The sequence below is a fragment of the Ascaphus truei genome, chromosome 1 (assembly GCF_040206685.1).
Source record: "Ascaphus truei isolate aAscTru1 chromosome 1, aAscTru1.hap1, whole genome shotgun sequence".
NCBI lineage: Eukaryota > Metazoa > Chordata > Amphibia > Anura > Ascaphidae > Ascaphus > Ascaphus truei.
Genome location: NC_134483.1, coordinates 365,631,389 through 365,655,705, shown reverse-complemented (window position 1 = coordinate 365,655,705; position 24,317 = coordinate 365,631,389). Strand labels below are relative to the sequence as shown.

Sequence of the window (24,317 nt, the reverse complement as noted above, 5' to 3'; positions counted from 1 at the left end):
TTCCCGGGGTTTGCTACTTGTTGTCCGGTGTTTCCCGGGGTTACTGCTGGTTGTCCCGTGTCCGGTGTGTCCCGGGGTTACTGCTGGTTGTCCCGTGTCCGGTGTTTCCCGGGGTTAGTGCTGGTTGTCCCGTGTCCGGTGTTTCCCGGGGTTAGTGCTGGTTGTCCCGTGTCCGGTGTTTCCCGGGGTTTGCTGCTTGTTGTCCCGTGTCCGCTGTGTGTTTCCCAGGGTTTGCTGCTTGTTGTCCCGTGTTCGCTGTGTGTTTCCCGGGGTAACTGCTGGTTGTCCCGTGTACGCTGTGTGTTTCCCAGGGTTACTGCTGGTTGTCCCGTATCCGCTGTGTGTTTCCCGGGGTTACTGCTGGTTGTCCCGTATCCGCTGTGTGTTTCCCGGGGTTACTGCTGGTTGTCCCGTATCCGCTGTGTGTTTCCCGGGGTTACTGCTGGTTGTCCCGTGTCTATGTATTCTTCCGGTTATAGGGACTCTGGAGCTCGGAGGAGGTGGAGGTGTGTGTGTGCATGTTATATTATGGATGAGCTCAGCACTGGGGAGGAGAAGGAGAAGGAGGTGGAGGTGTGTGTGCATGTTATATTATGGATGAGCTCAGCACTGAGGAGGAGAAGGAGGTGGAGGTGTGTGTGCATGTTATATTATATTATGGATGAGCTCAGCACTGGGGAGGAGAAGGAGGTGGAGGTGTGTGTGCATGTTATATTATGGATGAGCTCAGCACTGGGGAGGAGGAGGAGGGGTACTAGATAGCCAACTTTAGCCCTTTGAGTGTTGCCTGACATGATACTGAATTTGTTAGACTTATGTCACAGTGTGGTGGTGCTGGTTACAGGATGTTATGAGGGAGCAGGGTCTCTGTAAGAGCATATTCCAAAATATTGAATGGTGCGTCTTTTTTTTTTAACCAAAAATATACATATATCATCAGCCATTAGTTACTAGGTCAGAAAGCCCCTTTGTGAAATCTTACACATCTGTTTATGGCAGCAGCCTTGGGAACTTTTCTGGCCCTAGGTAATTGGGAGAGTTATCCTCACCTGAAGTTGAAATAGGGAGCTCCCCTCTTTCAAACTTGGGAGGGGTTTCCCCTCACCCCACAAATCCCACTGTTTGCGTTGTTTATCCCGCACCCACACTAGAAATGACCAGGTAGGGGTGAAGCCTACACAAAGTCCTACAAAGATAAATATAATTGTGATTTGAATATTGGTTGTATTAAAAAAGAAAAAAATATCTTAAGCACTTATGGATACAAAAACCTTCAGCTCTCAAGAGGGTTATAATCACCTACACTATATTTTCTGCTGACCCTTTGGCGGGACTTGCAGTGTGTAAAGCATTACAGGTTATATTTTGGAAGCTGTTCCCTGCTGAGTATATGTATTGCAGGCTCACATAAACGTGCCCTGGTTTGACCCATCGGGTGCCCCATGGTGTAGCCATCATGTCTTGAGGTTTGGCACACGGGACCAATGACTTAGTAGCTTTGCCTTGGGCCTTTTGCACATTTGCTAGGAGAGATCGTATTAGGGAGCGCTGAACTTACTCTTCCACTTTTGTTCCTGTCAGCAGTGACATCCTGATCATGCCATCGCTACATGCCAGATGGGCTGTAGCACTCCGGAGCTAGCGCCCCTCTGGAATTTAAAGAATTAAGGCGACAATCCTGGCTGCTGTTTTTATTATGGGGTTAGAACCTGGAGGTTCCAGGAGCTGTAAATAGCGCAGTTCAACACTGGTATCCCCCAAATTCCCATTCTTGTTGTCAGGGTGACCCCTGATGACTGTGGTGGTGATCCTCAAAATCCCATGAATTTATGTATATATTTAGACAGCACCATTTAAGTACATAGCGCTTGACAAGACAAAAAAAGCGCAAAAGGTACTTCTAAATTAAACCGGGATATATATCATATTAAGTGTGTGAATTAATTATTACGTGTATAAGAATAACAATGTGATAAGAGTAATAAATTGAAGGATAAAATTTAAAACATGCAGCTGTACACCCTCTTTCAGAATTTGTTTCCAAATCCTTCCATATGTCAAAATCTTCACAGTTGGGAGCGCATGTACCGAAATAGAAAATATAAGGATACAATGGTGCAATACTGTATCTTCAATAGGAATGTGGTGGATGATCTCATATAGGAATTACTCGCATTTAAACACACACGTATCCATCGCAGCAAAGAATAGGTTAAATCTTTTCCCTCCAGTCATTCAGATTATCTCGGAAGTGAAAGAAAGAAGGGTTCAATAGTGTGGATAAACAGTTTGGTATTTTATATCACAAACGGACCGGCAGTGTGTGCACTGACACTCTTCAAGAATTAAAACAGCAATTTCAGACAAGAAGGTTAGACAGAGAGACCGAGTCTCGGCGATCTCACCGCTACCCACGCTGATCTCACGAGGAACGCCGAGGCGTCCGCGTCACTTCCGGCTGGTGCTCTCTGGATACTAGAACCGCCTTCAGACCTTCGGGTCTCTTCTCTCAGAATGTGTCCAGGAATCTTTTCTATTTCGCTACCTGTGCTCCTCAACTTTTTGAAGATTTCAACATAGCACTTTACAGCAGTAATACAAGGGACATAATATAAGCGCTTCAGCCATAAAACAATAGGGAAAGGAGTCCCTACCCCGAAGAGCTTACAATCCAAGTATTTTATGTACTTTCACCTGCAGACGACAACGTCATATCACTGTCAGCAGGTTAGTGCTAAAGGTGGATTTTATGACATGCTGCTTTTCATACTCTAGCCCATTCCATATATTTCTTTATAGACTATCAAAGTTTGTGTTGTGATTCAATTCTATGTCATAGAGGATCTGAAGAATTCCAGATTTGTTCATGTGTTTGTTTTTGTTGTTCTTTTATAAGGCACAATAGTGGAGATGGTTTGATCCCGTCATTGTAGCTGTAGCTCGTGATTCCTCCTGTATCAATTAAAGAAGTCACCGTTTGCCAACATGGCTGAATATTCCCGAGTGAAATCCACCAAACTGGTTCTGAAGGGAATGAAGGGTAAGAGGTGAGAGTTCTGTAGGGCGGCATGAAATACGGTAATGTACACAGAGCACCATCTCACTAATAGACCTCTGCCGGACCCAAACAGGCCTTGGTATCAAGCTCCTCATTGTTTTAAATCCATTAAATCCAACAAATACTTGTTTCTGCAAGTATTAATCAAGTGTTGGGCTGAGGCCCTACTGCACGCGCCTGCACGTCCGCTTGGCGCGTGCAGAGCGCTATACCGCGATCTGTGGTCTGCAGGCGGCGTTCTGAGCACGGGGGGGGGGGTGAGGCCATGACGAGGGGCCGGGGCCACAACGCCGGCCAAACTAAAAAAAAAAAAACATGCCCCCTTACACACACACGGAGCTCAGTAGACTTCTCGCCTTCCCGCATCTCTGATTGGCTCCCTGCCACACCACGTGACGCCGCGCGGGATCACAAACTTGCCTGGGAGCGCACTGGGAACCTAGCCTAACCAGTCAGAACTTGTTAGCCAAATGATTTTATGCTACCTTAGACCTGAGATTTATAGTGCTAAAGAAAAAGGGGGTGGGGAGGAGAGTTTTAAAGCATGCTTTGATCTCTATAGCAGGTTTTAGCGCACCAGCCTGCAGTGCATGATATTTGCAACACTTTTATATTTGTGATAATTTGTTGCCAATATTCCCAGCAGTTTGAGCAGCAAACTATAACGATAGTTACTTTAGTAATATATGGATACATTGTAGCTGCTGAGTTACACTGACTGAAGAATTGATTGAAACTGAAAAGCATTATGTTAGTAACACCATAAGGATTTTGACAGATTTATAATAGGAGCACCAAACGATTGCCAGCTTAGGTAAGAATGTAGAATTATAAATTGTCACATGCTTTACACATACAAATAATAAAAAAGGGGGAGAGGAATGTACAGTAGCACTGCTGCTTTCACCATTCCTCAAATCACGAACGCTCAAAGCCCTAAGGGCTCAATTATACCAAGTGCTGCAGGGCGGCAGCGCGATTCTGTGACGTCACCCAGTGCTGCCGCCGAGCAGCACAGTGATTATACCAGAGAGCCGTGGAGAGAAGGCAAGGAGGCGTGGCTGTGAGCGGATCGCCCTCATTGGCTGGAACCGCTCACGTGACTCGGCCGTCCCCAGCCAATAACTAATCTGCAGATAGAGCCCCGAGACAGCCGTCCTGCAGCTCCACGCGGCGCACACGCCGCAGCAGGTATGTGCGCTGCTATTGTTTTTTCTCTTAAGTTTGTCACGCAGGGCTGCGCACGTTTCCTGTATAATCACAGCCGTAACTGACTCAAAGTATCTAGACACTTTGATACATTTACATATGTTCAAAATGCATTTCCCTTAAATTAATAGCAAAACACAATGTTTCTGCTATTAAAAGCAATGTCTGTCCTTTGTGTGTTTGTGATGTGCCTGATGCTATTTATTGCAGCTGGAATACAAATTCCTACCCAATGAGAGCACAGACAACGGGCATTTAAAACATTGTTAGACCCACACAGTGAAAAAAATGCACAGTACACTTAATTATTACGTGTATAAGACGTCTGTATAGTCAGACAAAGGGCATTGTTACACAATTGCACAATGCACCCATGTACACAATACATACAGACAATACTGGGAATTGGGCTTCTCATTACAGATGTAGTTAGTCCCAGTTTTAAAGTTCTAATTCCTATAAAGTTTTAACTTTTAAAATGCAGATGCAACCAGATAAAACATTCTTCAGCCGCTTTGGGGGCCCCTGAGTTGCTAGAAAGGGAGTTGGGCTCCGTCTGTATGTAACGTATGAAATCTGGATTCCCCTGTAATATGGAAATATGTGGGGTAATTGCCAAAACTGTTCTTTGGTACCCCAGCCACACCAGATGTAGAAAATAGCCAACTATTATTTTTATTTTACATTATGTTGGGTACATTTAAAAGCTGGAATGAAAGAAATCAGGAATACAATATTAATGTATTTTTGTTAATGTTGATAAAGATATAGGTAGTTTTTGTGTGAGGCCTTAGAGAAAATGACTTCCAAAAATATATTTTTTTGTTGTGCAGTAAGAAAAAGCCCAAAGATAAGAAAAGGAAGAGAGAGGAATTGGAAGAAGACAAGCTGGATATTTTTGGTAAGACCGCAAAATGAACTCTATTTGTGTAATAATATGGGCAAATTGTGATGTCCAGGCTAGTGCTGAAATGGATCCAGGTTTCTAGTGCTGCGTCGTAAAGCTGTATAAACTGGGAAATAATGGCAGATCAAATCCATTTGACCTTTCTAGTCCCCCTATTTCCCTTACCTGCAGTGAAACTTGTGTGCTTATTTGATCAGTTATTTTCCTGTTTGGGGTACCCTTGCATCTATGTATGTACAACTTTACTTGTATAGCACCACCATGTACATAGCGCTTCACAGCAGTAATACACGTGACAAGACAAAAGGAGTCCTAATGGGAAGAAGCGCTTCAAACATAAAAGTAGCATTAGGAAAAGAAGTCCCTGTCCCAAAGAGCTTACAATCTAAGTGTACAAAATAAGCCGATTAGTTCCCCAGGTCTCTGGGGGACCTGTAAAAGTTGCAATCCACCGCCTTGTTTAGAGGGAATTTAATCGGAGAGTTGAGTAGTGTAAGAAAAATGCTGCCTGGAAACCGTCCGCTCCAGGGAAATGATATTACTTAAGAAGTGTTATTTCTTTTATCCATAATGGCCATTAGGCAGCTTCTCGCTATGAAACACAACAAAGATCAGATGCTTCAACAATCTAAAATATCATGTGCACTTTATCACTTGTGTTGGCCCCAAATAGATGACAACTAACAAACTTCAGATCTCTATAAAAAAAAAGTTTTACCATTTAATGCAAAGGCAAAAATCTACATTTACTTAACTATTTTCCTGTCACCATTACAGGACAAAGCTCTGTGCCGATTATTAGCTGAACCCGTTTGATTTGGCGTGGTGTTTCTCTGCTATGGAACATTCTTCATGCACTAACGTCATTAAGTTTTATTCTCTCTTTTTTAAGAGGGAAAAGGTTTCTGCATTTCTCTTTCTGGAACTTTACGCTTCCTTTCCATATTGTTCCAGGAAACTGGTGGGCTGTCAAAAACTTTGGCGAGATTACAGGAACAGTAGCCATAGAAATGGACAAAGGCGCATACATTCATGCTCTTGACAATGGTCTTTTCACAATCGGTGCTCCGCACAAAGGTTAGTATTTTTATAGTTGTGTAGGTTTTTAGTTTGCTGTATTACTTTGGAAATAATAAATACGAAAAGTGTTTAGTATATTTAAATCCTGTTTTTCCCCCCTTCAAAATAACATGTATACATTATGGAAATGTTATTACATTAGCTGTCAGATTTTCTTACACTGTGTGCAGGTGCCTATGGATACTTTAGAAAATGGACATTTTCCATTAGGTTTAAATGATGAGGGATACATCTCCATAATTGTGAGAATCCTAAACCTAGGAACTTCACATAACCTTGAAAGAAAATGTAAAAGAAGTCTTCATGGCATAAAATCTTTATGTATGAAGTTATAAGGCAAGTAGTAATGGGACTGGGGCTAAAATGGCCCCATATTCAGATTGTGTTACAAATTCCAGTATCTGCGTTCTTCTCCCTGCTCCGCTCTCTCCTCCGCACACCGCAATGACACCACAAGTTTTGCGTCAGGCCGTAACGATGTCCACACACACTCCCTGTCCACATTGTCCAGCTGGTAGCTGCCTTTGGGTATCTCGGTCTCGGTATCCCTGAGTGATTCACCACTTTTGGTGACCTCATTAAGGGATGATGATGATGATGCCACCAGGCGTGTCAGGACACGGTGAGCAGAGTGGAGCCTGCATATGAGGCAATTGTGGCTTCAGTCCTTGTTTAAATGCATTACTACTTGCCTTTTAACTTCATTTAAAAAAATGTATGCAATAGAAGGGCTTTTTTTTTTTTTATAAAAAAAATTTTTGAGATTTTTTTGACCCAACAGGAGTTGCAATATTGGCATTGTCTTAATTGGTCTCAAAAGTGCAGGGAGCGCAAAAAAACAGAAAAAAAGGAAACAGATACAGTGAAAATATTGGAAGACACATTTAGAGCGCCCGGTATATATTTTGTGTTCACATTGCCTTAAAGCTGCAGTTCAGTCAATATCCTGCATGTGTGTTTTTTTTAATAAATCAGTTCTGTAGTAAGAAAAAATACTTTTAGCATTTTCTGTTTTTAAAAAAAACAACTTTGAAAGACCAATTTTCTTGTATTCTATTTTAACAGCCATTTGCTAAGGCACTGCCCCTTCATGTCCTGTCACAAGCCCTGGCACACCCCTGTGTCAGCCCTGCCCTCCCTCTAGCACATGTCAGTGCAGGAGTGCTCATGAATATTCATGAGCTTCCACTGACTGACAGAAGCAAATAAAAACATATGCCAGCTCTAATTATGTCACCAAATTTCGCCTATCAATACATGGAGAACGAATTGACCTGCAGCTATACAGTTCTTTAGGTAATTAGAGATTGCACACATGAAACTATTGAAGTAAAAAAATAAATTAAAAAAAAAAAAAGACTGAACTGCAGCTTTAACTGGGACTTTAGTTTTATTGCGTTGCTTAATTGATTAACTTTATCACTTATTGAGAGATTGTTTTATCGAGTAGTGTTAAACAGTTTTCAATATTCTGGCTGATTTTGAGATCTACTTTTTCATTTTCAATTATTGCATTTTATTTTATATTGGATATCCATTTTTCCCAGTTTTTCACTGTGATGGCTTATTTAATTTATTTTGTTTTATCTTTGTTTACCCTGAATACTAGTGTAGTCTATTAAAATGTATTTCTTAAAAATGGGAATTTGTGTCAGATAACTTAAAGCAGCAGTACTACTTTCCAACCTTTTTCTTTTCTTTTTCTATATGTAAAGCATGTGACAATGTATAATTCTACATTCTTACCTAAGCTTGCAATTCTTTGGTGCAACAAGCGACAGATATATACATATGCCACGCTCAATAGCTCTCCTTTCTGACACTTATATACATATATATTTTGTGGGGGCTCAGGGGTTCCCAAAAAGAGCTTGCTGGGGTTCTGTGTGTTATTAAATTCTTTGGTGCACCTGTTATAATAATGTAACAATCCTAATTGTGTGCCTAACATACAGTCACTGTAACTCAGCAGCTACAATGTATCCTAAAGTAACATTATCTATTGTTACAGTTTGCAGCTCAAACTGCTGGGGATATTAGCAACAAATTACCCCAAAGAGGAAAGTGTTGCAAAGATTTTGCACTGCTGGGGAGGTGGGTTAAAACATAAAAAGATGGTTTAAAACGCATTCAAAATAGCATTGAGTTGAATAAAAACCAACAAATTCATCACAATTGACTAATACTACAGAACTGATTTATTTAAAAAAAAAAAAAAATATTTCACTGTTGGCTGCTTTTGTTTTTCTGCTTTAAATTAATACTAGTAATCTCTGCCCAGAATATTAGACGGCTGATTCTAAAATAATTGTTTCACATGCAATTAATTTTCTTTGATACAAGATGTTTTTTTATTTTTGTTTTTTGTCTTAACATTTTGTACGAATTTCTTGAACAAATCCATGAAGCTGCTTTTATTAAAATGAGCTGGATCTCAGTTTGCGTAATTTGTTTTGTTCTATTTGCTAAGCTGTTTTTTTACAAAGATTGGAAAACAATAAAATGCAGACTTTGTCTTAAACGGCTACTGTGTTTGCGAAACAATAGACATCATTCAGATTGGAACGTGACAGAGACATAAATTGAAAGTTCTCACTTCTGATTGTTGCTATGACTTTTCACATTAGTTCTATAAAGCCATGGCAACTTTTTTTAAGATCAGGTGGTTTACAACCTACGTTTCCTTCAGATGATGACGCTGGTCCTGCTCCACCAGAACAATTTACAGCAATCAAGTTATCCGATTCCAGGTAATCATTCTTGCACACGCACACTAATTGGTGATTCTCCTTTGCAGTATGCTGGCATTTATGTAATCCACGGGAAGGCCTTTGTAAATAAAATGTATTGCATTGTAGTAGGTGCTTTATAACTAAGCGTGTATAATAACATTGCAGAAGTTTAAGCATAAGCTTAAGACCTGCTGCTTTTATTACGGGTTAGTGAGAGACGTGCAGTTAAAAGAGGAAAGGCGCATTACTGATGAGAGTTCAGCAGTAGTTACATCATTGCAGAGGCTTGGGCTGAGTTACTGTAATGTATCAAGATCGATACACTAATATATTGAATGTTATCTGGAAATTATTGTCTTTCCACATTAACTCCTTCAAGCAATTATGTTGGCTAAACAAAACACTAAAGGTGGTCGTCTGGGTCAATAATTTCCCCGTATATACACCAATCTACAGTCTTTTCACAAGCGCTTATGGAAAGCTCCTGAAAATACTCTGAAGCATTTAAAATATATACTTTTTTAAATTTCTAATTTATATAAAAGTGTAATTCACCTACATTGAAATGGCCTCTGTCATTAGTTCTTAATTCCAGGTAGGGACTGTCCTTTGTGATATTGTGATAGTGACAAACGGGCGCTACACTACAAGTGATCACTAATTATAATAACGTGACAGTATAAAAGCAATATAAACTGTGAACAATAAATAAATGTGTAATTAACGTGTCAAGTGAATAAATAAATAAATACAGATTGTAACTCCCTGCTCAAACCCTTCTGGCAGGGGCTGTCTTCTCTGGTCCCCAAATTGAAGAATTTAAGTCTCGTAACCCAGGGGGAGCATAAAGGGAGACAAAACACTACAATCTAAGTGCAGACAATAGTGTTGAGTGAAATAACTCGATGGTAATCTTGGCTCCTATGTGCAGCCTACTCACAGAATTTCAGTGTTAATCAGGCAACATCAAAATAGCTTCAGGTGGTGTAGATCACAGATGGTCTTCTGAGTTTGAAGTGGTATTAAACTCCAGTATCAGCGAGATCATAGGATGAAAAAGTAAAGGAGATACCCATAGTGCAGATCAATAGTATAAAGTATAAATTTATGACAAATTAAAAAATGCACACTTACAATAAAAGCGTATAAAATACGCATGAATCACAATTGTGATATGAAGGATCGACTCGTGCCGTGGCTCACCCCTCGCTCCCGCTGAGAGTCTGATACACTCTGGGGACCCCTCCGCGTTCGGCTAGCTGCCTCCCAATGGCTCTCCGGAGCTCTGCTCCGTCGCGGTCTCCAGAGCGCCACGTCACTTCCAGTTCAGCTTAAGGGATAGGCAGTCACTCGGCACCTCGTCTCTCCTCCTCTGGGCGGTCCTACTCTGAAGCACGTTGTCCCAGCTGCTGTACACTTGTAACACTGACATAAGGGTATCAGCATAATAGAAAAGAAGCAAGGTGATGGCATATGTGTATCTGTTTTCTATGAAGTAATGGAACATTTGCTGCCAGTCTATTAAGGGGTGCTGCAGGAACCTCAATAAGCCAAAATTATGACTGACGTTTCTTTTTTCTTAGATTGAATGACTTGCATTTAATTGCTGCAATATACACACACAAACTATATCTTATCAGTGCAGTCAGTGGACCGTTGTCCTAATTCTTTTTTGCAAAGTGCTCTACCTCATTTTCTGTTACTTTTTACTGTATTTTTTTAACATAACCATGTTTCATGAAATATATACAATTCCCTCAAAGGATTGCGCTGAAGTCTGGTTACGGGAAATATGTTGGTATCAATTCGGACGGCCTTGTCATTGGCCGTGCTGATGCCATAGGATCAAGAGAACAGTGGGAGCCCGTGTTTCAAAATGTAAGTTCTACCTTCCTCAGTAATAACTGGAGAGTTTGCAAGAGCCATGTGTAATAAAGCTCACATAAAAGGGGCAATAGTTATTAATGTGTTGCTTAAACGTACACCTATTTTACCCAATAGTGGAATAAGGAGTCTAATTGATGATCAGTCTTTCATTCAGTTGCCTGTTAAATAATCATCTCCTATAAACATTTGACTCTACAAACACTTTTTTTTTTTGAGCTGAGATTTGACCCCATTGCCCTTACTTGGGTCGCAGCTAATTCTTTTTTTATGGCCAGAGATTTGGAACATTGTATCTCAAATCACCGATGAGGACAGTGGGTGGTCACAACAAACCTAAAAATCTTTCTCATTTAGAACCTGTCATTGTTGCACACTCATCGTCGTCATAGCATAGAAGTAGTAAGCATAAAGCCCAAAAGCAAAATCCCACCAACTATACATTTCATATTTTGTGTGAGATATATTACAAATGTTTTGTACTCCTACTAAAATAACATTGGGGGAACCCTATATATTTTTATAGACTCTTGTACATTCTAATCTAGCCACAATTATTCAATCGTGATTCCAGTCACGCCTTTAGTGTGGATTATTTTGTATAAAGCAATAGGAATATTTTTTATGGCTCAATTGCAACCAAAGGAACATTTCAAAGACACTAAGTAAATCGATGTTTATTTTGAAGTGTAATCCAGTGGTGGTAAATAAGCATAATCTGTCCCAAAATGGTGATGAGATGTTATCAAAGAATGAAGGCTTACTGCTCTGTATATCAAAAGGACACTGTTGTGAGTAAACTGTAGTTATAACTGACCACTTAGGTCTTTTGAATGTGATAAATGTCCCCAGATGTATCTTTATTGTGCATACTAAATATTTTTAATATAGATCAAATCTACAGTTTCAACAACTATAAAATGAAATATGTACAATTAGTGAGTTTACATGCTGTAGATAAGGGCAATTTGGTGTATCAAATCATCCTTTTGTTAATTAATTTCTTTGACAAATAATATTCGTTATTATTGAATATTTGTTTTTTTTTATTTAAATATATTTTCATGAGATTCTCAGGATAGGTTGTGTGTGTTCAGATGTAAATGTTTGAGAGAGGCACCGAGACAGCCTGGTTCATATGCAGCTAGAGGTCAGGTGCATTGGAAATTAACCAGTGCAGCAATACCCATTTGTTGTCTGGTAGATGTGAGTGCACCTGCTTCACCTATTCAATTTTAGACTATCGAGCATGAAAAGGCAAAATTGGTGAGCTGAGTAATGAATTGGAATAAATGCAGCAAAGCACGAAGTTTACATTCATGAAAAAGGCATGTGGATCGAGTAACGTGTGCTTTTAAGAAGCTACTGTATAACCAGGCTTTTTTAAATTCATATTAAGCTGTCAAGACACTCACGTGAAGACGAACCCAGTAAGGTTTTAAAACTTGTATTTTGTAAACTATCTGTTGCTCCAATAAGACAGATGTTCCCCCCCTATTTTGTGTTATTCTCTCCGTGATTAAAAGACCTTCTTCAGTATGTTGTCTGAGATGTGATGCGTATTTAAAAGATGAAGAAAAAAAATCTGTTTTGTGGTTTTGTTTAATTTGTTTTTGCAGGGACAAATGGCTCTGCTTGCATCCAACAGTTCTTTTATCAGCTCTAACGAAGAAGGGGATTTAATAGCAAAAAGTAAAACTGCTGGTGAAGAAGAGATGATAAAGGTAACGGCTACAAGCATTGTGTAATGTATGGAATCGCCAACATGTTGGCTAAACTGTTAGTTAAAGCTGCAGTTCAGTCTTTTTTTTCTTTTCTTTTTTAATTTATTTTTTTACTTCAATAGTTTCATGTGTGCAATCTCTAATTACCTAAAGAACTGTATAGCTGCAGGTCAGTTCGTTCTCCATGTATTGATCTGCAAAATTTGGTGACATCATTAGAGAAGGGATATGTTTTTCTTCTGCTTCTGTCACTCAGTGGAAGCTCATGAATATTCATGAGCACTCCTGCACTGACATGTGCTGGAGGGAGGGCAGGGCTGACAAAGGGGTGTGCCAGGGCTTGTGACAGGACATGAAGGGGCAGTGCCTTAGCAAATGGTTGTTAAAATAGAATACAAGAAAATTGGTCTTTCAAAGTTGTTTTTTTAAAAACAGAAAATGCTAAAAGTATTTTTTCTTACTACAGAACTGATTTATTAAAAAAACCACACATGCAGGATATTGACTGAACTGCAGCTTTAAATCCCTTCAGCCTGGAGATCCCTGCAACATTACTCTGATTGCAATGAATGCCCTACAGAAGGAAGTTTGTGCACCCCTGCCCTAGACCATTAACATTAAATGAACTTGCTACATCATTGACACAGTCTTAGCATGACAAATTCATGTCCTTTACAGCTTCATAGGCATAATCAACAACAGGACAAACCTGGCAACGATCTGTATGATGAAGCTACTTTGAAGCGGGGTGGATTTTGAAACTAGGTTAAAGCAACAGTTCCCCATTCGCCCCTTTCTTATACATATTTATGGGAAGCAGGGGGTTCTCTGAGCTAAACCGCGTTACTGTTGGCTACAGCGCCCTGTGGTTCCCAAGATCCTTACTGAGAAAAGGTGGTTCCGGTTACTCCCTGATGTCACAGCTTCCTATTGGCCCCTGTAACGCGGGAGCTTTAAACACCATTTTGTTTCCACTGGAGAGAATGATACTAGTGGCACCTTCCCCCAAAAAGTATCTTGGGAACCAGGGGGTCCCCGGAGCTGAAATTAACGGTTCGGCACCAAAGACCCTCTGCTTCCTATCTATTTCAAAAAAAGAAAGGGGGAAACTGCTACTTTAAAGAAACACACTGTATATTCTTCTAAAAAGATGCATCGGAGTTCTTTCTGTGTGACAGGACTTGTTGAAATACAGCCTTTGTTTGCTGGTTGGACCAGGATTTATCTGAGGGAGATTTTAAAATGGCTATGGGCGGGCGAGGACTTAAGGAAAAAGGCACCAGGGACATTTATTATACATTTATTTTTTTTTAAGTATTTATTTTTACATTTCGACAGACGCAAAACCAATTCTTCTCAATCAATCTTCACAAAAACTACAGTTTGGAGTAGACAGCAGCAATGATTCTTCAGTAAGGCAATTGTCATAAACAAAAATTCAGAACAGAACTTCACCCAGCAAAGGGACTGCAGGTCCACAGGCTAGCTCCTCTTGATGGGGGGGGAGGGACTTAGACTTTGGGGGGCAAGGGTACTACTTTAGATGAGGATTCTGTAGGGGCTTGAACTAGGTGCTTCCTTGAGGCTCTGGCATATCTACCTAAAGCCTCAGATCTGCTTTGGGTCTCCTGGAGTCCTGTTCACCAGTGTTAGATACTAGGTGGAAGTTACCATTCGTAAGAGCTTATGGCCTCATCTCCGGACCTTAATTTGGCTCACAGTTTGCCAAGGGACAGAAATTCGTCGTGGACAGACAGCATAGCCCTAAACCTAAACAATCCGCAAGGATTTGTGATATCTGAGATCGATGTGTTTTTTATTTATTCACATTGATGCAGTACTGTTTTTGTACAACTGTACAGTGCTGCAAGTCAGGGACCTCAAGGCAAAGCTGATCTCCTTTCCAACATTCATATTAATTATATATAACCATGTTAAAAGAATATTATGGATCTACAAACACAACACCTTAATGTCCACATCAGGTTTCTGACTTCCCTGAGCTAGCTGTAGGACACCTATGTTACGGTTTAACACCCATTTTGCGCCATAGAGCGATACCCAAAAGAAGCGCAGAATAACAGATCCTGATTAGCAAATGTATCATAAACAAATATCTGCGCTTATGTCTTCGTATACAACATGAAGCTCATTTAGATTGGTGGTAACTTCCATTGACTTGAATGATGGTTACCACCAGATCGGGGTGTGATACTCCACGTCGTGGCTTGCTGAATCCTAACCATAGAGTCCCACAAGCTATTACAGTCTGGTCCTACCTGAAACCAGGGCAACACCTCTGTATATCCTTGACACGTTTCACATACCAAACACTTCCTCAGAAGTTTGGCTATGACCGCTCAACAACGTCCCGTTGAGCCGCCTACTCCATCTGCTTGTACAGTCCTAGTCCAACTTCCTACCTGCCACTGTTGTGGTTCTACAACCCATAACCTGCCCCTATTGAAATGATAATTTCCTGCCCTATAATATTATCGCAAATGTATAGGCTATAAGTGTGTGAATATCATTTTAAGTTTATTCCATAACATGGTTGTCATAATTTAATTTTAAAACCACGGTATGTAGGTTTGTGGACGAGAGACCAAGAAATCTGCAGTTCCAAATGCTGGTGATCTTTGAGGGAGAACCATTAAATTAATCTTTAAAATGATATATATTTTATTAATAATGATTAGAATCAGACACTGAACCAATAACATCAGTTTCAATTGATGTTCCATTACACAAGTATTTGAAACCAAAAAATGTTCTGGTGCTTTCATAGAGCAAAGTGCCACTTGAGGTACCTCTGTGGTTTGGTGTTTTAAAGGTATTGCAGGTGTCTAGCTTTGATGTTACAGGATTTTTCATTCCCTCATTGTAGATTCGATGCTGTGCAGAAAGAGAATCAACGACAAAAGATGGCATTCCTAACGAAGATAAAGGAAACGTGAAACAGTGTGAAATCAATTACGTGTAGGTATTGCATGTATCTGTCAGGTGCAAACTGTGTGTTTCTGGAGTCTCAATGAGGATTGATCATGTCGGCGTAGTGATTTAATGTTTCTGGGGAAGAAAATAAATGTTGCTACACTTTATAAATAATCCTAATTAAATATCAATTTAGATCAATATAAATGATATGATGAACTTGGCAATTTATATAATGCATATTCCGCCAATATATTAAAGAATCATTTAAAATAAAACACTAATTAATAAAGTGGCACAATATCAAAGCACATGTTACGGCCCATAATTATCCAATATATAAAATGAAATGTAGATTTTTAAGCAAACTCGCTATCTAAAGCTGCCATTGGTCTTGGAGTTCTTTAAGTAATGTACTTTCCATATACTCACTGTGTAAGTTCTGGTTAAAAAAAAAAAAAAAACACTTTACATACATTCATTACATACAGTGGATTTTAGACCCTTCCACAGTGCACGGCTTAAACAAACTGTGTTGCATAGTGTTACCAATTGGCCTTTTACTGTCCAAGCATATAGTGTTTGTAAAATGGATAATATTGCTATTGAAAAACTGATTATAGGCAAACGCCTGTTTGCATTTTTATTAAACATTATTTAAAAAAAAAAAAGGATATCTTATGATGCTGCCAACAGTTTCCAGTTTATTTGGCATAGAAGATTTTACTTAAATATCCCACCCATTTTTGTTTTTAGAAATGCAGTTTGTAAAACAGTATCAAGTTCAAGATGACAAATGTAATGGTGAACAAAGCCATTTAAAATTACAATTAACCCCCACCCCCCACCCCCTCCCCCAAAACAGAAATTAAGTATTTTTTTTTTCAAGTTACTTGCATTATGCAGATTTATTTCTAACTTTTTTTTTTCCAAAGTCTATTTTTGCTCCCTTTTTTTGTGTTTATTATTTCACTGGCAGCTGTTACCATGGCAACATATGTTGGTTTAATGCCAGCAGCCATTTTTTATTTCCCTGCGGGAGGGGAAACATTTTCTGAAATGGATCTCGCCTTAACCCTTTGGGCACCAGAGGAGGTACACGGCACCAGCGATCATGTGACAGGGGGTGTCCCTTAACCCGGAAACGGACGAGTCCTCCTCTTCCCCTGTTCCACAGATTGTGTCGGCCTGTGATCTCTCCTAAAATATGAGCACTCTTGGGGCATGGTGTAGAGTCTGTAGACACTACCTCATGGGGCCCTTGGAGTGCCAGACCTCATGATGTGGCTATGTCTTGGGTCACCCAAAGGGTTAATACAGCTACTGAATGTTAAAAGGATGGCATTGCTAGATACAGCAGCCAAAGGATTTGACAATGGCAAGTACAGGAGACTGATGCCGGAATAAATGCCTGCCACTTAGAAGTAATTCAGTGGATTTTCTTATTATAAAGTGCCTTGTTACTGTATGTGCGGGATACAGATCACTCTCCATTGCTTTCTATGTTCGGTTACTTTTTTGCAGAAAGAAATTTCAAAGTTATCAAGACAACAAACTTAAAGTAAGCCATGAAGACCACAAGGATCTTAAAAAAGCCAGAAATGACGGGAATTTTCATGAAACGCTTCTAGACAGGTAAACAGGCAGTTATGTTTGTGGGGAATGATTGAAGAATTGACTATTTTCAGATCGTTTTTACTACTTACTATATTTAAATGCTCTTTGGTATGAATCAACATTCATCACATTGGCACCACAAACGTAGTTTATTATTTGTACCCTTGTTTTTTGTTCATGTTGTTACAGATTTTATATAGTTTTGTCAATAACTATTGCTGCATGGTAATATTTTTCACCACATTTAGGTGGTAATTCCATATACTCCAGAGCATTGATTTGAATGGGGCTTCTCGGCTGCTTGCAGTCCGGTCGGCTGCTTCAGAGTATTTTGAATTACCCCTTTAGTTGTAACCAGCCATTGCAAATGACTTTCAATAAAGACGCCTAAGGGTCTTCAATTAGCTATGCTAGTCTGTAACAGGGATGATAACACTGGTACTGTACGTTCTGGGAAGTAAACTGAATATATACACACTTATTTAGAATTACATTTCACTGTGTGGCTAAAGTCTTAGCTTCGAAAGTGGCCAGTTTTTATTATCTGTGGCTCAAGTTCTAAAATTAGGTTGAAAATGCCTCTAAAATATTTATGGAATTAAAGTTGCACATTCCTATCAATATTTTTCTTTTTCTTGTGTGTTTGATAATTAACTTGTCAATTTCTTCTGTTCGTCAAGGGAAAGCTGTAAAACATTGTCTTTTCTATTTTTACAGGAGAGCTAAATTGAAAGCAGATAGATACTGCAAATGAGACCGAAAATTCTAATGTCAAATGACATTCGTATATTTTTCTTAAGTAAATTGCTGCATATCAGTTTTGTATATCATTGCATTAAAAAAAATCCGTTTTTATCATCTGCTCCTCATATAGTGTTTATTTAAAACAGAAAAAGCTGGTTGAACAGACTTGAAGAAGTTTGTTATAATTTCAAGTACACACAAACTATGTACATACGGTACACTGCTTGCTGGATCCAGCATTGCTTGGTAATGCAGGGATGGAAAAATTCTGGGTCCCTAAATTTCCCCTCTGGTGCCTGTGCTGGGTGCAGTAATGACTGACCTGTCAGTCACCGCTACTTGGGGGGAGTGTGTTAGAGTTGTGAAGTAAAAACAATAATTTCCTGGCTTTGTAACCAGAGCCTATAAGTCCCATAACGCGTGTTCAGGAAAAAAAGGGACCCCTTTTCGTTTTTCATCATATTTTATATATTTCTCACTCAATCTCCATGAAAATGTGCACAATTGTAGGTCTGTTTTGTAGATTAACACTATATAAAAAGTACAATGTAGACAATCAACTCATAACTAAATTGACTTCACACAATGCCAACAAGTAGCAGATAAACTGCGGTAGGTTAATTAAACGAGAAATAGGAGTTTTTTTTCCTTTGTAGCTCGTAAATGTGTTAAACTGTTGTAATCATATCTGAAACACTAAAATTACTATAAAGTTTGAGTTCAGTGTGTGTTCAAAATGTCCTGCTGTAATGCGCGCCCATCGATGAAACCGCCACTATCTGATTGCATAATCTATAACGTGTTGATCCAGCTGCTTTCACTCCAGAACGATGAGGTTGAAAAGACGTACGTCCATCAAATTCAACCTATGCTAAATTTAGACATTGATATACAAATTTGTTTTTAGCGACATTTGTCAGGAAACATTTTATGTAAGCGTTTTGGACCATAATTCTTGCTCTGTCTCAAGCACTTTATAACGTGCACCATTTTGGACCTATGCACTTGATGAGGTCATCACGCTGTCACCAATTGCAAAGAATATTTATTATATTAGCAAATAATTCTTAAATGTAAATCTACTGTAACACTTATAATTGTTCATATTTTCATGACAATTCTGTGATTTTTCTCGTGTGCCAGTCAGTCATAACAGTGACAGTAGACCAGGTGTCTGCAACCTTTCAAGGAAGAAGAGCCATTTTATAAAAAAAAAAAAGTCTTTGTCTAAAATATTCAGAGAGCCGCTGCACATGCATTAGTGTACACACTAATATGCATATACTGTAAGCATTAACATACGACAAACTTACTTTAATCAGAATTGGGGGAAATAAAAAATGTGGGGGAATAAAATGCATTTTTTTCATTGTTTTTCTGTGCAAACAGTTTGTCATTTTCAAATACACAATACATGCACACACTACTCCTCCCTCCCCCCACATACATGCACACACACTACCCCCTGGTGCTGGTCGGGCCTCTAGTTGCCGCCCAGAATCTCCCCAATTGCTGGTATGCCTCCTGCACTGTCCCACACAGGGCCTCTTTGTGACGTCAGCATACGCCGGAAGTGGCGGTGCGCTCTTCTGGCGCGCACCGGCATCAGAGGCTTGGCGTGGGACAGTGCAGGAGGCATGCCAGCAATTGGGGAGATGCCGGGCAGCAACTAGAGGCCCAACCAGCGCTGCTCCACCCCTCGCAGCCATGAGCCGCATGTAGGTGCTGAAAGAGCCGCAGGTTGCCGACCCGTGCATTAGACAAACTAACAGTAATATTGCTCATGTATATTAGTATTCAAGAGAAATATAAACATGATGTAAAATAACTACTAATAGTGACTTGTAAAAATAAAAAAAGTTGCAACTGGTTATGTGAAATAGGAGCTCTGAGAAAACATATACAAGTTCAAAAATACCATATACTGTATTCATATTCAAAAGGAATATTGAGAACCCATTTTTCAGACCAGTACAGGGAACAGACCTTTGCTGAAAAGGTTTCAGAGATAGAAAAGAATCCAATAGGATTTGAAGATTTGCAATGGCTATTCCTAGTAGCTTCTTTTTTTTTATATATATGTATATATATATGTATATATTCACAGATAAATCCGCATAGCACAGTGTATTCTTAATCTTTACTAAATACCCATCGATATAATACAGATACCAAATTACAAAAATATATAGCTCAACGCCGTTACAACACGAATACACTTATAACGCGATGCAAGCGTGGCTCCTAATTTTCGTATTTATGAATACTTTACAACACGATTATTAGTATCTTAAATACTTTATTGTACAATGCATACAATTGTACATTATTTCTAATAATATAAGTGATCTGCTTATACAGCGATGTGATTCTTTGGACCCCAAGCACAGCATTATAATGGGGTTGAGCTGTACATCACAAGAATAAGATTCAAGTAGCACCTCACTTAGCAGTATATGTTATTGCGTCTGACATGTAGTAACAAACGTCTCTGTAATATAGAATTTTATATTGCAGGTGAAACAGGCCAATAATATACTTGTTACATGCATTATTGATATTTGTAGTAAGATGTTCTGTAAATTACCACAGGGATCGTATGGAATGAACATCTTATATCGTTTTGTTCTATCACACGGACCTGGAGTTTTTTCTCCCTACTCTGGTAGTGCTTTTCCCAATGGTAAAAGTTACTTTTACTTTAAGATTGTAAGCGCTGGAGGGCAGTTACTTCATCCACATTGATTTAACTTCCTGCTTAATGCACTTATGAAACACTGTACAGTATATCTCCTTGTGCTGTCTGTATTGTATGGCACTATATAAATAAACATATACATGTATTTTCACACCATCCCAGATTACTCTCTTTATTGGTACATGCCAATGGTCATAAAACTGAAACATTAATCATATCATCTATATTTCATTATTCATGTAAATAATACTGGAGTTTTTTTTTCCTTTTAAATAAAAACCTGAAAAATCCCCTAAAGAGAGAGATAGATATATAGATGTATATATGTTATTTATTTATTTTTTAAATGTGCAACATTTGCCATTTGTCACTTATATAGTAGCGTGCTCACCTGTCGCTGTGTTCATCAGTTGGCAAAGACAGAAGTGTGAAAGGTGCATGTGCTTAACCATTCTTCTGATTGCATACTCCATCTCGGCAATCTAGTGTAGCATTTAATGGTGTTTACCTAGTATGTGACTGTCATGATAATATCATGAGATATTATGTATTTTAAGCCCTCTGGTGCTTCAGGGGTTACAAAGGCACAACTTGGGTTTGAAAATACAGTGTATTGGGTTTATGACAGATCCAGGTTTGTCATGGGTGGGTGCTGCGCTTCAAACAGAACTTAATTGGGGGGCCTATCCTTGATGGCCCACTAGAAGTTACACCTGTTGGTTAGAGGTTCGTAAATATTAAGCAGAACTGACACTAACTACCAGCCTCAAAGCAAACTCTCAGTTTGTGAATAATCTCTGGTACATTCCAGAGAAAGGTGACCCACAGGTTATGCCGTCATTGAAATACTTTATTAAAAATTAGAATATCATGTGACATAATCTGCGGAACATGCTAAGAAGTACATGTGTGTATCAGTGTCACCGAGTGGCATGTAATGATTACAGACACGTCAGGTTTAGCAGGTACTGGTGAACAGATATTCATTAATCGCTCAGGTTTAGGAGAAAGACGCTCATGCTTAGTCTTGTCGCGTCCACCATGAGAGCCTGAATGTATTGATGTGTAAATATTAGTTAAGGAAAGTTATGAGGGTGTTGATATATATCAATATCCAGTGGTCGACAAATCACCATGAGGGGCGTAAAGTGCAGGGGAACTGCAGCAGAGGAGTGGAGGGGAAAGGGTGCTGCTGCAGGGAGGCTCTGTGCAGCCGTGGGGGGGGGTGATCGGTACCTGGGCACCCTGGGGGTGGTGGTATGTGGGCAGCCAGGGAGGGGGCTCTCAGAAGGCTGTGGGGGGCTATGGCTCCTGGGTGGAGCGGTGAGGGAGGGGATCCCTGCAGCCGAGGTCTCTCTCACCTCGCTCACAGGCTGGCTTCTCTCTCTCCCTGCAGCTGAGGGGGGATCTTTCTCTTCCTCCCCAGCAGGCACCAGAGTGAGGCGAGGGGGGGGACGGGGTGGGGGGTTGGCTTCCTCTTCCTGCTGCAGCTTCTCTGTCCCTGGCTCCTCCATTCCTGTGCAGCAGCCGTGGGGACCTCCCGCCCCGGGCAGCGATCGAGGGGCAGGAGGAGGGGAAGGGGGCAGGAGGAGGGGAAGGGGGCAGGAGGAGGGGAACGGGGCAGGAGGAGGGGAAGGGGGCAGGAGGAGGGAAAGGGGGAGGGGAGTGCCAACACGCCTGAGGGAGGATGTACAGGCGGCAGCGGGAAGGAGCAGAGGGGCTGCGGGGGTGAGTACGCTAGCCATGTGGGGACCAGGGGGATCGTGCACAGGAGGCAGCGGGATGGCGGCACATAGAGTACTTACTCTCCAACAGATCTCCGGGCAAAAAGAATGGCCGCTCGTTAGGGGCGGCTCATATAGAGCCTGGCCGCACGCCCACAAAGCCTGGGAGCGCGTGCCAATCAGCAGTCAGGTAGGGGGAGTTTTTTTTTTTTTCAGCGCAAGCAGGGAAAATGAAAAAAAAAAAACACGTGTGCTGCTTGGGCCAATAGGAGCTCGCCATGATGTTAAGTCCACTCGCCCGGGGCGTGTAGATGTATAGGTTTGTCGAACACTGTCTATATCTATATATCTCAAACGTAGTCATTTGTAAAGGTTTTTTTTTCTCTGTCATAAAACTGCTGGTCTCGCAGCTGATTTACGACAGGGGTGGATATATGTTGTTGTAATGGGGAAAATTGTACTTAACGCTTAGCAAGGGTTTATGAAAATCAGATTTCAACAGGGTGTTTCAACCAAACACGTAATGTCTCATCTTCCTGCGCCAGTGCCCTCTCTTGGATAAAACCTATGACATTTTGGTAATGTACTGTATGGGGATTCTATTTTATGTTTTTATCCTATTTCGAGAAACTGTTCTGCATCTATTGTAGTTATATGTTCTTGTAATCCTTTTTCTGTAATTGTGGGTTTGTGTGTGTATATATAATTCTTTAAGTAATGGTTTGGTGCTCTGAATGAACTGAAAAGAGTATTTACATTTTGCTACAACAGATGTGTGTGGTAAGTATTTACTCTTTTCTATAATAAACAGGGGCCTGAGACCCTGGCAGATATACTGATTTGCATGCTATGGAGAGTATTTACATTTTCGGACACATTTTGCTACAACCTATTTTTTTTTTAAATCATAAGCAGGGATTTGGGACCCTAGCAAATATTAATGTTACATCTTTTATTTACATTTCCCAGGTGGTGGAAGCGTATAGGTATGATTGAAATTGAGTAAGGTGTTAATATTAACTCACGAGGTACCTTGCCCAGGTAAAGGTGAGTTGGCTAGAGTAGCTGTGTGTATTAACCCTGATTGCATATCTAAGTCACGTGCCCACTTGTGTGCAGTTCGTGACAGGTGGTATATGGTGACTGACGTAGGGGAGATATTGTCCATTTGAGGGACCTTTGCGAAGGTGAAAAGTGGGACCGCTTGCGAGTGGAGTATTAACCCTTATTCCGTATGCAGGTCACATGCTCACAGGTGTGCCGTATGTGACAGTGACCATCCATGATAAAGAATAAAGTCCTGAAGATTACTGTATTATACTTAAAAATGCTGAAATTACACCTACTGTACCGGAGATGGCGCTGAATAAAATGCAATTGTATACAGAGTAGTTACTTTACACCTGACTCATATTGCGTCTGACTACTCTTTTGGGAAAGTTATATGAGCTACTGCACTTGTTTAACCCAATCCTCCTTGTAAAGTATATAATTGCATTACATTGACAGAACTTACCATGCATTATACTATACATAATTAATTACACGTGTGGAAGCCTAAGTACAATAATTTTAATACTACATATGAACACATTTTATTAAAGGGAATTACAACTTTTAAGCAAGCATTTTATACACTCAAATTTATGAGAAACATCCACCATCAACCATCAGGCATAATCAGGTTGGTGGTTTACAGCACACTGCAAGCCTGTGTCCCGTTCTATACTTCTAATTGCTCGACGTTAAAGTGTGTGTGTGTGTCTGTGTCTGTGTGTCAAATAACAGTGGCGCTGTATGTCATGTTATCTCTCTGCAGTCACCGGACATTAGATGATGAGCTTTTGTGTCTATTTAACGGTGCTTCCCCCACCCTCTGGGAGATTCCCCGGGTTACCAGGTGTGAAGTGACGCTGAGCTTTCCGCCATTGTTGAGGAAACAGGACAGGCTTTAGGGTGATAGCTGGTTCTTTCTCACTCTGGTTTCAGCGCCTCCATTTGTCGCA

General features: G+C 40.2%; 1 protein-coding gene across 2 annotated transcripts; it reads left to right on the top strand.

Moving 5' to 3' along the window:
* The first annotated feature begins 331 nt into the window (after nucleotides 1–331).
* FRG1 (FSHD region gene 1) lies at nucleotides 332–18,003 on the top strand. Of its 2 annotated transcripts, none has more exons than XM_075610102.1 (10): nucleotides 332–506; nucleotides 2,897–3,047; nucleotides 5,101–5,168; nucleotides 6,129–6,251; nucleotides 8,944–9,004; nucleotides 10,750–10,864; nucleotides 12,490–12,594; nucleotides 15,482–15,573; nucleotides 17,053–17,163; nucleotides 17,863–18,003. In XM_075610102.1, exons 2-10 carry the CDS (start codon nucleotides 2,986–2,988, stop codon nucleotides 17,897–17,899), a joined length of 774 nt encoding a protein of 257 aa, XP_075466217.1. In that variant the 5' UTR covers nucleotides 332–506; nucleotides 2,897–2,985; the 3' UTR covers nucleotides 17,900–18,003. The 2 variants fall into 2 exon arrangements, with proteins under 2 accessions (XP_075466217.1, XP_075466218.1); XM_075610103.1 differs by lacking the exon at nucleotides 332–506 and adding an exon at nucleotides 2,481–2,727.
* The last annotated feature ends 6,314 nt before the right edge of the window (nucleotides 18,004–24,317 follow it).